Below are 12,582 nucleotides of genomic sequence, written 5' to 3'. Positions count from 1 at the left end.
TGAGCCATTGCAAGTTGTAAAGTCAAGGAAAAAAGTCAGCTCACAATTCTGAGATTCTCATTACGGTTGCGAGTCTATATCTCACCGTAGTGTTTACATCACGCTATTCTGAGAAAAGAAATGTAAACTCACAATTGTAAGAAAAAGTCGAAATTGTGAGGTAAGTTACCTTGATTTTTTTATTCAGCGGCAGAAACAAGATTCCATGTTTTTGTCTTATTTACAGTACAGTAGGCAGTATGCATGGACTAGCAGCTAATACGACTCGCTTGACGAGGGAGCGCTGATTATCTTGACTGTGATTGCTTTTGTCTTTCTCCTGGTGTCTGGACGGCTAACCTCTCTGCCTCGGCGGCTCTTTCCCTTCTTCTCCTCCTCTCTCTCTTTCTCTGCACGCATGCTGCCTTTCGCTCAGACCCCGGCTCGCCAAAGAAATGCCGCGCTCGCTTTGGCCTCAACCAACAAACGGACTGGTGCGGCCCCTGCAGGTGTGTACGTCTGTAGCCCTGCAGCTCTGCTTCAATCAAACACTCACCTCTCTGTTTCATCTGACTTTCTGCAAGGTTTTGGTCCATGCTGCCCATAAACCTTTGAGTCGTAGTCCTGTTCGACCCAGCCGTCACTTTGGCCCAAGGGTCCATTCTAGCCAACACTAGTCAGTCAGAAAGACTAGGGCTGCGTGATTAAACAAAATAACACTAAAATCACAAGATGGCTTGCTGTTTAATTCCTGCTCTAAGTTGAACCTTTAACATTTGAGGAATGACGCAGTAAGCTATGAATACCAATATTGTAATTTTACATTTAGAATTGAATTATATTATTTTTCTTAAATATTATTTTTTATTTTACAGTGAAATATTATAATATACATTATTTTATTTTTATTCAATTTTGCTATTTTTAAATAGTTGTTTTTATTTTATAGCTATATTGATATAATCACTGGTCATAATTCTGGTCATCTTTTGCAGCATTTTTTATAAATAATTTTAATGTGTTTTAATAATAAGAGTAAGTATTATTATTATTATTATTATTTATATATCCATATTGATATAATGACACACTTTTGGGTTGAATTGTGCGTTAGATCAATAGTAGTGTTCCTTTTGTTTTTATTTAGTCATTTTAATATATTATATTTATTTATTATTATTTCGCAATAATAATTGCAGTTATTGTTATAATTATTATTAATGTTGTTATTATTTTATATCCATATTGATATAATCACAAAATTTTGGCCAAATTGTGCCGCCTTACAAACAGACATTAAATTGTATTCGCATTTTCTTTTTTTCTCAGAAAAATTGCAATAAAATTTTTCCCCAAATAGTGCGGCCCTTTAATGTGTATGTATGATCTAAGCTTTTTAATTTATTACTAAAACTTAATATACACCATCAAAGCATTCTTATATAAAATGTACATCAAAACATTAAAATGAACTTTAATATACTAAAATGTCAATTTAATATTATTGCAGTATTTCAAAGAAATACGTGGCTACAAATAGTATAAAAATACAATGCATGCACATCAAAATGCGTTAACATTTTAAGATGAGCGTTATGCAGAAATACTAGTTTTCATTTACAGTAATCAATGCTAAAATTCAACAGCTTACTGTTTGCGTAACTTGTCAGTCACACGCTCGAGCTCCGTTATACTGGTTTGTTAAATCAGTGAGTTGTTGACTCAAGAACTGCCGCAGTTCCTTCAGAATGAAGTCTGACTCCTGAACCGATTCGTTGTAAAGAACGAGTGAACAGTTTGTCGCGTCTCAGGCGTCAGTTTTAGTTCTCCGTGAGTTTTTCTGAAGTGTAGCTGTGCAGCACGGTTTGCAGAAGCGCTGGCCGAGAGCTGGTGACGCTCCTGTCAGAGGAAGGCTGAGACTTTGATGCGGCCGAGAGCGAGTGTATGACTTTGATTTGTGTGTGAAGTGACTGATCTCCAGCGTCTCCTGACGAGGTTGGCACTGTGGTTTGCTAGTGCTGCGGTTTCCAGTCAGTATTGCTTTCAACTATTCCCAAAGGCAAGACACTGCAGACAAAACCACTGTTTTTCGTGCACCAGTCGGGTTTGAGACTCTGCTTGCGTTTTAGTGGAAGGAAAACATCCGTTTAAATTCAACGGCAGTTTTATTTCTATCTCTATTCTGAGGATTTTGTTCATCATTCACCTGATTTTTATTCTCCAATATGCTGACCAAATGAAACAAGCTGGCTTCATTCGATCTTCAGATTTCCGTTCTGGAAAAGTATGCAAATTAGTGCATTTTAAATGTGATAATGCCTCATTTGCATAACAGAAAACATGCAATCTATTAGTTGATAACGCAAGTTCAGTTCATTTACTCCAGTCAAACACACTGATTCAGTCACTTGTCTTTTATTTATTTTATAATGGCGGTTCATGTTTTAAAGTGTTACTGTAAACGTGACTGTTTATTAGTTGTATGAATTGCTGAGTGCGCGTTAGTTCACATAGAGTCCAGAATTATGAATCGTGATCCCTCTTTTATTATTATTAACATCTTGAAGATTCTATAAACTTGAACTAAATATCATTCCTGCTCGAGTTCATGAACTCATATTGATTTTTCATGTAATTGGCGACGGTGGCTCTTAGGTTGGAGTTTTAATTGTCGTATGTTTTTAGGAAAAGCGTGTGTTATCAGCTTAAAATTCAGTCAGAACTGTCGAATAAAGTAATTTCACACGTCGGCTTTTCACACTTATTTTACACTGTATATTCTGGCATAACTGTTTGTTTTGTGTGCTCTTTATTTTCTGTCATTGTTGTGCTGAGTTCATCTTTGTGACGTTTCACATCCACGCTTTATTCACAGATAACTCTCTTGACTGTTCCTAGGAGGAAAAAGAAGTGCATTCGCTATCTTCAAAGAGGACGCTGCGCCAGCCCCCATTCTTCCGATGGAAGTGCTATAGACTCCCCCCCTTCACCTGTCTATCACCCGCCAAACCCCGCCTCTCCCCTCGCCTCCCCCACCAGCAGGCCCCTCCCACAGAGCGCCAAACGCTCCGCCCCCCCACCCAGACTCTCGCTCGACTTCAGCAGAATTAAAACAGAGAGCGCCGTAAGACAGCCACAATGACCCAGACTGACGGCTCTATCGCTGAGGAGACGATCTCACGCTCTTCAAGTTCTCTTCAGTTTCCTCAGCAAAAAAAAACAAACAACTTCACATGTGGCGTCCTCTCATCTTTTAGGAAGTCATGGAATTAGATTTCCGTGTGGATGAATCTCATGAAGAATGTTTTATTTTTCCCCGTTTTCATTCATTTTAATGACAATTAAGCATATTGTTTACATTACCAATAATGCAAATAAGATCATTTTTGTTACTGTAGTTTGGAATATATATATATATATATATATATATATATATATATATGTACACACACACACACACACACACACACACACACACATATATATATACAGGGTTCAACATTTACACTTTTATATCACGAAACGGTTAAACAGTTAAGGAACATTACACGAGCGAGAGTGCTGTTTTCCCAAATATCAGCACGATTGCAAACGTGATTTTATTCAATTCAGCAAACAGGAATTTTATATTAAATGAGTTACATTTTAGACACAGTATTTCCAGGTTTTTTCTCCATTTTGCCAACAAAAACAGTTCCAAACAAAGCCACAGCAGAACTGTTGCGATTCTCTGAGCATCTTTGATCTGTTGAGTGAACAATTCAATGACTCGTTCTTGACTGAATCAGCAGTTTGAACGAATCGGTTGAATGAATGACTCAAGACAGTCACTTAGCGCCACCGACCGGTAGGTTAGTTTCATATTTATATTATATATGTATAAAACATTAATCTCATACCATTATTTTGCAGTGCAAATGCATTTATTTAAAGTCTGTGCATCTCAATTCAATGAAAAGATGCATTTGGCTGATGCTGATTTCATTTGTTTTGCAGCTGTTTAGCCACAATTACAGTAGTGGAAATTATTATTTTTTTGGTGCATTACAGTAATGTGAATTTTGGGGGAGATGTGCTTCACTGTCATCACAATCCCAAAAGTCTGAATGGTCTAAATAACTTCATTTTCTTTGTGCAAAATGGATTTTTCTTCATGAGATTCAGCCACTGCGTGTGGAGATAAATGTCTTTAAATCACTGAAAAGTGTCAGTTCTCATGATAACTCATGTACAATCAAATAAGTGTTGTTAAACGTCATCTTTTATAGATTGAAAGTCCGTAAATAACTAAACTTTTATATGTTTTTATGTAAACTGAAAAAAATAAATAAAAAACATTATTTGGCTGTTTACTTTTAATGATACAAGTTCCATTTTTAATAGCTTTTGTTGTTTAGATCTGAAGTAGTCAGCTGTGCCTGTCATCCATCCAAACGTCGCAGTATGAAATGAAGTATGTTTATGTAACCGTGTGTGTGTGTGTGTGTGTGTGAGAGAGTGTGTGTGTGCTTTCTAAAAGTCATTCAGTGTTGACTCAGGTCTGTTCTGAAGCAATCATGCCATCTGCACATCTTCAGTGTTGACATATAGCAAGTCATCGCTCTTTCTTTTGCTTTTGATGTAACAATAATCATTCTCTAGATTTATTAAAATATTTTGAAAAATCCATCTCGTGGAGTTCTTTCAGTGGAACAGCATACTGTTTTTGTTTGTATGAATGGTGTGCGTTCACCAGCAGCACTGTGTCCAGCTTGACCTGTTTTTAGTGGTTTTATCGACTGTATAATGAACTCATTTGATCACATATGATTTACATATAACAGCATGCATTGTTTTGTAATGCATTTTCACTACTGTTTTTAATAATACCAGAACAATATAATACTGCACAATATTTAATAAGCTATTGTCCCATCACATCCACTGTTACAATTACTGTAAACTACATTACTTAACAATGAACAATTTATTATGATTTAATTTCAAGATCGTGAAAATGTATTCAAATAAAGTTGCACCTGTTTCCGCCACGGACTAAAAAAAATTAAATAAAATCAAAAAGGTAGCTGCAACACTTCTCAAAAATCAAATAGAAAAAATAAAGTCAGAATTGTGAGAAACTCAGAAATCTGATTTTCTGTTTTTTTTCTCAAAATTTTGAGTTTCTCTCTCAACATCAAATTTTCTTCATAGAATTACCATCTTATATTTCGCAATTGAGGAAAACAAGTTATAATCTACCAATTCTCAGGATTGCAAGAGAGAAATGATGAATTATTCATTCATAGCAAATTATATCAACTCAAAATTGCAATTACCTTTTTTATGCCATAGCATAAATGGGCTTCTATAGTAAGTTCATGTTAACTCAGGTCCATTGAACAACATTAACAATGAACAGGGCTGATATAAACTAAAAAGCAATAGATGCATTTTCATTAACAAATAACATTAAACGTAACCAACGATGTCCCTATTTTCTTCAGAGTAGCTGTAATGGTTACTGGTTTGTACAAAACGTATGGATACTTATGTCACACAATGTCTGAAAAAATGAGTCAAAAGATAGCAAGAGCACACTTTAAGCAAAAACATTCTTTTTAAAAGTGTGTTAGGTGTGAAATGATTTAGTGCTGAAGAAGACAATATATGGTTGTGGATCATGTTGACAGTTAATGTGATTCTCAACATTTGACAAACTCAAAGACACTGAGCTCTAATCAGTTAGAAAACATTTGCTAATTTATAAGAAAAAAAGTGAATATTAGAAAAGCTCCAGCAGATGTACAGATACAGACCGCTGCTCTCACATCCACACTATACATACAGAATCAGCTCCAGATACTGTAAAACTTTCAATGGATGGAGAAAGCCAAACATAAACACTTGAGAGATGCAGAAATGACACTGTACAGAGAACTGACAAATCCCACAATAATCTTTTTATTTTTTTGGAATTAAAAGATTCATAATCCTAATCGCCTGCCATTTAGGAGCAGAACCGTGAAAGACCGTCAATCCTATACAATGAGGCAGAGCAGATGAAGTGAAAGCAGACGCGAGTACTTCCAGTTCACAAGACCGGTTTCAAACATCTCCACCTTCAGATTTCCAACACTGATCTTTCATCAGCACAAATAAGGCTGCTTAGAAAATGTTCCTTAAGCTATATGTTCATTTCTCAAAAACAGAAAACAGAATCTGCCGTTTGCGGATAAGCTCCGTTAAAATAAAATAAAAGCATGGTAAGAAAGGGGAGCGTTTTCTCTACATGGGTGAGAGCGTCTGAGGAGGGAGGGCATTAAAAAAAGGCTTTTACACCACACAAGCAAGGAGAACGGCCATGCTAGCGAAACACAAGGGATTTTTTCTCTGTTTATTCGTGTTAAATCTCAACAAATATGAACAGCGCAGTGCAATTTTTTAATTACTTTTTTTTTCTTTTTTTTTTTGTTGGAACAATCCATAGTGTTAAAGTGTGTCAGGATCTTCACTTCTCTTCACACCACTGGTTCTCCTTACGTACCTGCAACAAACAACATTCTGGGGAGTTATTCTAGCTCAACTAAAACTGAAAAACTTCAATTAGTCTTATTTCAACATCCTGAAATAGTACCACAGTTTCCAAAAAATACTATGCAGCACAACTGTTTCCAACATTGATAATGAATCAGCATATTAGAATGATTTCTGAAGGGTCATGTGACACTGAAGACTGGAGTAATGATGCTGAAAATACAGCTTTGCATCACAGAAATAAATAATATTTTAAAAGTACATTAAAACAGTAAACCGTTATTTTAATTTGCAATAATATTTCACTGTTTTTTCTGTATTTTTGATCAAATAAATGCAGCCTTGAGCAGAAGACGCTTCTTAAAAAAAAAAAAACATTAAAAATCTTACTGATACTAAAAGTTACTAAAAATGACAAAAACAACAAAATTATTAAATTTGACAAAAAAAAAAAAAAAAAAATGTATGATGGTCTCTCAATGATACTAAAGTAACACGGGTCTGAGCGCATTAAGACCATGCGTGACGGAGGAGAGACAGGAAATGAGCACTTGTTTTACCTGGGCTTCCTCTTCCTCTGTAAAATCATTTTTGATATTGAAAGTCTTTCTGATCTCTTCTGGGGTTTTGCCTTTGATCATGTTTGCAACCGTCTTGCAAGTAACATCTAGCAAGCCTTTGATGTCCAAGTAATTTGCAGCCTAAACAAAGGGAAGAGAGATGAAAGTGAGCGTGATGAGACCGCTGCGCTGCAAATGAAGACGCGGCCATCGTGTGGCGAGTCAACGCACTGCTGCTCTGACATCTGCAGACACTCCACTCAGCACATAAGTGGAGACTGATTCACAATATTAATACAAATTATTATTTCCTTAAATACTCTTTTTACTGATATCAAAACATTCAAATAATATTTATTTTGTTTCTCATTATTATTTAGATATACAGCAGCTCACCAGGCTTTTGAACGGAGCCAAAGCAAGTGATCCACACATAGTAATAACTGCTGAGAAGATGTCAATGCTTATTGTTAAATGACTGTTAAATAAATTTGATTAACGGACTATGACATTTATTTCCAAGTCATTTTATTTTCAGGTGCATCCTGAATTTTGGTTTCCATTTTGACCCAAAGTCTTAATTTTGGTGCATCAGTAATTATGAGAGCTTGTATAAATGTTGAACCGTGAGGATATTTTGCAAAAACTGCGGTCTCAAGAACCAGAAGGCACTCTGTGTGTTCTTTTAGCTTCTCAACTGGTTTTGCTTCATTAAACGCAGGGCGCCACATTTGTTTATCCTCCAATTTCAAGCACTCAATTGGTCCTAAAAACCAACAGTATGCATTTCGCTTTGTTTTCCCTCCATGAAATCAGATCTGCGACTCAGTTCTGCACCATACAGCACCATTTTAACAAACGCTGGCAGTCAAAGCACAAGCAGTTTACAAACCAGAATGAGTTCGAAGAGGGTGCCCTGGTCTACTTTGAGGAACTCCTGGTCCCACACGGGGATGTCATCCGTTCTTTTCTCTTTATTCTCATCATCTTCAGGGGGAGGAGGGTCGTCTTTATGGTGGGTGCACCACTGAATCACCTGTGGACATATTAAACACACTGTAAGGCTCAGTCCCTTCTAAGACGGACACATTTCCTGTTTATTTTAAAACACAACCAAACGCAACCGCAGCACCGTCAGTTGATTTTTTATAGTAATAAAAATCATTTAGTTCAGTTAGAGAACAGACACTACAATTAAAAACTGTAGTGTCAATGCAGCGTGCCGAACGAAAGAGTGAGGAGAGAGCGGATGATTTAGTTTCGAAACGACATGCAAAAGCACCTGTCTGCCAATATTTCGGATTTTGAAAAGCCTGTTGACTTTTGCAGTTTATCTAAGGTGATATTGAAAGTTTTTTTTAAACATTTGTTTCTTATTTAATTGGTTCCACAATGTTTGCTGATTTGTATTTTATTTAAACTTTGTGTAATTTATTTTGTTTGACATCAAGGTGTTTATGCCAAGCTTTCATATTCTTTCTTATCATTATTTCTTGTTCCAGTGTTTGCTGATTTTCAGTTTTGTATAACTATTTAAACAAAGTTTTTTGTTATTTTATATTAGGCATAGCCTATAGCATGGTGTATTTTTATTTGTTTTGTTAATAAAAGTTCTATGATTTATATTCAGTCATGGCCAAAAATATAGTTGATCAACCTACATCAGCACATGTTGTTCGGGAGGGTTTCTCCCGCTCATCCAAAAACAAACTCCAGCATATTCAGTTATCAGACACGACTGGAACTTCAGATGGGACTGGCTTCTATGGTCAGATGAAACTAAAAAATGAGCTTTTTAGCAGCAAACACTCAAGATGGGTTTGGTGAACACAGGGATAAAAAGTACCCCATGTGTACAGTGAAATATACTGCTGTATTTTTGATGTTGTGGGCCTATATTTCTGCTGGAGGTCCTGGACATCTTGTTTAGACGCATGGCATCATGGATTCTATCAAATACCAACAGATAAAAACTCAATAAGTGACTCTGTTAGAAATCTTATAATGGGCCATGTTTGTATCTTCCAACCGTACAATAATCCAAACACAAACCTCAAAAACAACACAAAAATGGGTCACTGAGCACAAAACCAAGCTTCTGCTGGTCATTCCAGTCCTCTGACCTGAACCCTGTAGAACATGAGTGAACTGAAGAGAAGAAGCTGTGAATCTAAAGGGTCTGGAGTGATTCTGGATGAAGGAATGGTCTCTGATCTCTTGTCAGGTGTCTCTGACCTCATCAGGCATTATAGGAGAACATTTAGAGCTGTTAAACTGGCAAATGGAGGTTTCAAAAGTATTGAATAAAGGGTGCCGTTAATTGTGGCCAATGTGTATTAGAGAAAACATTTATTTCATAATGATATTTCTCCCCATTTTAAATTCTTATTATCCAATGAAAGGTTAGATTTTTGTGAATTTTTTTAATAAAAGATCAAAAGGATTAACAATGCAGATTAATTTTCACAGCCTTCTTTGATCATATTTACCAAGGGTGCCGATATTTTTGGCCATGACTGTATAGGCTAATTGAGTTTGATGTTGTATTTTGTTGCTTAAATTAAATTCAAACAATTGACACAAAATTGCCACTAGTTTGAAAGTGAAAGTAAAATACGCACCCCACTTTTAAGCTATTTAAAAGCGAAGGAAAGCACGGAAAAAAAAAAAAGAGGGCGATACCCCCCACGGTGATACCAGTATTATCGGTGTTGTTACATGTCAATTAACCGGTGGGGAAATTTCCTCACCGTCACAACCCTAATAAACAGTGGAATTAATCTATTATTTCAAAGAGCAGACACTCTCATGCAAGTTATTTCCATTCAGTGTCAAATCAACCAAATTTTAGAAACATCCTCGGCTCATAATTTTGATTGTGTTAATATTTTTTCTCAAGAAAGATTAACATGTATAGTGATGAAAGCCAAAATATTAAACCTCGTGATTCTATATTTACTGAATAATCTACTATTTTGTAGAGAACGGTCAAAATGACAATTTTCACCTGAGATTCGGAGCCAGATTACAGGGGGGTAAAAATGATTTCAGAAAAATGTCAGGATAGGTAAGTATAGGACTGGTAGGTCTATTAGTATAATCTCTTCACTTCAGCAGTCCTTGTTAATATATCAATGATGACTACTCAAAAATGGAGAAATGCGTTTCAGGCTTTCTCTCCAAAGTCTGTATGCCTGTAACTCAAGAAGTATTAAAGATATCTTAATGCCCTTTTAGATTTTGGGTTTTAACAAGCTTTCCTTTTAACAAGCTTTCATTTTTAAGGCCTATATGGTTCAGTTCTAGAGATAATGGGATCTGGGATGGCTCCAAGAGTAAATTGTTAAAATGAACACATTCTCAGTGGTCAAAAACAAAATGTGGGCCTCTTTGTATACACCTGATACTTACTGTATTCAAAAAAACAATGTCTGAAGAATAAATAATGCTGGAACTAGAATTGTAGCTTGTCTGTCAAATGGTGAACGGTTACCATTGGTATATAAAGCAACAAAGCTTGCTAAAATCGAACTGATTTTATTAATAGACCTTCTAATGTCTCTGTAAAAATAACGGTGAAGTCATTTTTACCCCCCTGTAACTTGGCTTTGAATCTCAGGTGAAAATGGTCATTTTGACCCCCCCCCTACAAAACACAGTATATTCATCCATGACATTTAATATTTTGAAAATCTGAGATCTCCGGTTGAGTTGACATGGAATGACCCATATGCAAAGTGTCATTTATTATCATCTTGGGGTAAAATCAGACCTAGATACGTTTGGGGAGTCACCCATCTATATATCCCAGTGAACCATCCGTACACTAAAATCATGTGCAACTCCCAATTAAAGATGACAGCAATGTACAAGTCTGACCTTCTTCAGGATGGCTGCGTTTACATTGGGCAGAGGAACCGGATCATCATCTCCTTCATCATCCATCCCCAGATCTGAGCAGAAGACAGCTGTGATTGCACACAACACCTCCACACATCACATATATGACCATATCTCAATTCAGCTTACCTTCAAGCATGGTTTTTATAGTCACAGACTGCTTGGCAATTTCAACATCCACCTCAAACATCTCTCCATCAGAGCTCTGCAGTTTAATAGTCGGCATCTACATGAACAATAATACATATAACAGGCACATTGTTTCAGAATACGAGAGTCAGTCAAGAGCTAATGACTCATGCTAGCTGTGCTAGCTCACATTCTCCAGCACTACCACCAACACTTCAAGACTGAGCTAAACTACAGATAGGCCAATATTACACATGAATAAAAGACGGCCATATAACGGAAGAGTGAAAAACAAGAAATCCGCTAAGGTTGCAGTCGAAGCATCCAGAACGCTACAGCGAGATTTCATAAATAGACCACTTCTCCAGCATATTCATATATCGCACTTAAAACCGTCGAAGCACCAAGACTATCGCTGTCCCACAGTGTTTCATTCAAAGGGCTTTTCAGATTAATTAAAAACATCACAGAGACATAAAGCACGGGCTGTTTGTGATGCTAAGCTAACGTTAGCCGCGCGGCTATAGGCCTCTCTTAGCAACCGCTGCATTCATCACGTCAACCGGGATAAAACGTAATCATTTCACACAACATTACGCCCGCTGCGTCTCTTCGCTGTCAAAATATAACATATGACTCGCTAATGTGGCAGATTTTGTCCCGGTCTTACCGTGACTGAGAGCGGCGAAAGTATTAAACTGAACGTCAACAAGGCCTGAATGAGACTGAGCTCAGCGTGACGCGCATGCGCAAACTAAACCTCAGAACCAGTGATGGACACGCACGCGCACGCACGCACGCACGCACTCACTCACTCTTTAATAAATTGTAGTGACTGCTCTAAAATATGAGACACCAATATTTCAGGAGTTTGGGACACAGACACATGCTCAGGTTATTCAATAACTGTTTTATTTCCTATTTGGGTTCATAGCTATATATGCATTATTTTTTAAGATTAGGCCTAACTTTTTCCAAGCCATTGTTAGATGCCAGTGTTTCTGTCATAGATATGCAAATATTTGATTTCAAAAACAGTGTAATAGCTATTAAATTAATTCTTGTTATGATTTTAAATCTGTATTTAACCTCAGAATGATCTCAAAGTAAAAAGTGGTGCTAAAACTGATTTTGTGGTGTCTGTGTTTTAAATGAAATTATTATAATCTTAATTCAAGTGATTCTGAAAGTCTGACAGTAATCAGTGTTGAGTTCTACTGTGTGGTTAAACCTGCCTGCTTTATATGTTTGAAAACGATTAACGATTAACGATTAAAAATCATAAGAAGAAATAGTAAATATTAATACAAGAAATATTTTAATTAACTCTCTAGCAACTGTTTTTTTCTCTCTCTTTCCATGATATATATATATATATATATAAAAAACACAAATGGAAATATGAGGTAGCCTTATTTTCAGTCATTTCTAAAAGTCATGTCAGCTCATTGGTTAAATACATACAGTGGGATCCTTCAAGAAGATTCACAACTAGGAA

General features: G+C 36.3%; 2 protein-coding genes across 12 annotated transcripts in view; one reads left to right on the top strand and one right to left on the bottom strand.

Annotated features, from left to right (window-relative positions):
- The window catches only part of tcf7 (transcription factor 7), a 57,287-nt gene extending 52,642 nt beyond the window's left edge, over positions 1-4,645 (top strand). For 4 of the 11 annotated variants that reach the window (XM_058757716.1, XM_058757717.1, XM_058757715.1 and 1 more), the window contains 2 exons: positions 416-488; positions 2,878-4,645. In XM_058757716.1, the coding sequence (XP_058613699.1) occupies positions 416-488; positions 2,878-3,121 (317 nt within the window). In that variant the 3' untranslated portion in view covers positions 3,122-4,645. Of the gene's footprint in view, positions 1-415; positions 489-2,854 lie in introns of all 11 variants that reach the window. The other 7 variants (XM_058757718.1, XM_058757723.1, XM_058757720.1 and 4 more) reach the window with 3 other exon arrangements.
- A 1,054-nt stretch (positions 4,646-5,699) lies between these two features.
- On the bottom strand, positions 5,700-11,885 carry skp1 (S-phase kinase-associated protein 1). Its single transcript, XM_058757725.1, has 6 exons — positions 11,755-11,885; positions 11,085-11,181; positions 10,935-11,008; positions 7,948-8,091; positions 7,056-7,196; positions 5,700-6,505 (listed from the first exon to the last, which is right to left on the bottom strand). The coding sequence occupies exons 2-6, from the start codon at positions 11,179-11,181 to the stop codon at positions 6,470-6,472; spliced, it is 492 nt and encodes a 163-aa protein (XP_058613708.1). The 5' UTR covers positions 11,755-11,885; the 3' UTR covers positions 5,700-6,469.
- Positions 11,886-12,582: the final 697 nt, after the last annotated feature.

The sequence above is a fragment of the Onychostoma macrolepis genome, chromosome 21 (genome assembly GCF_012432095.1).
Source record: "Onychostoma macrolepis isolate SWU-2019 chromosome 21, ASM1243209v1, whole genome shotgun sequence".
NCBI classification, from domain to species: Eukaryota; Metazoa; Chordata; class Actinopteri; order Cypriniformes; family Cyprinidae; genus Onychostoma; species Onychostoma macrolepis.
This window is presented reverse-complemented; position numbering and strand designations above follow the sequence as displayed.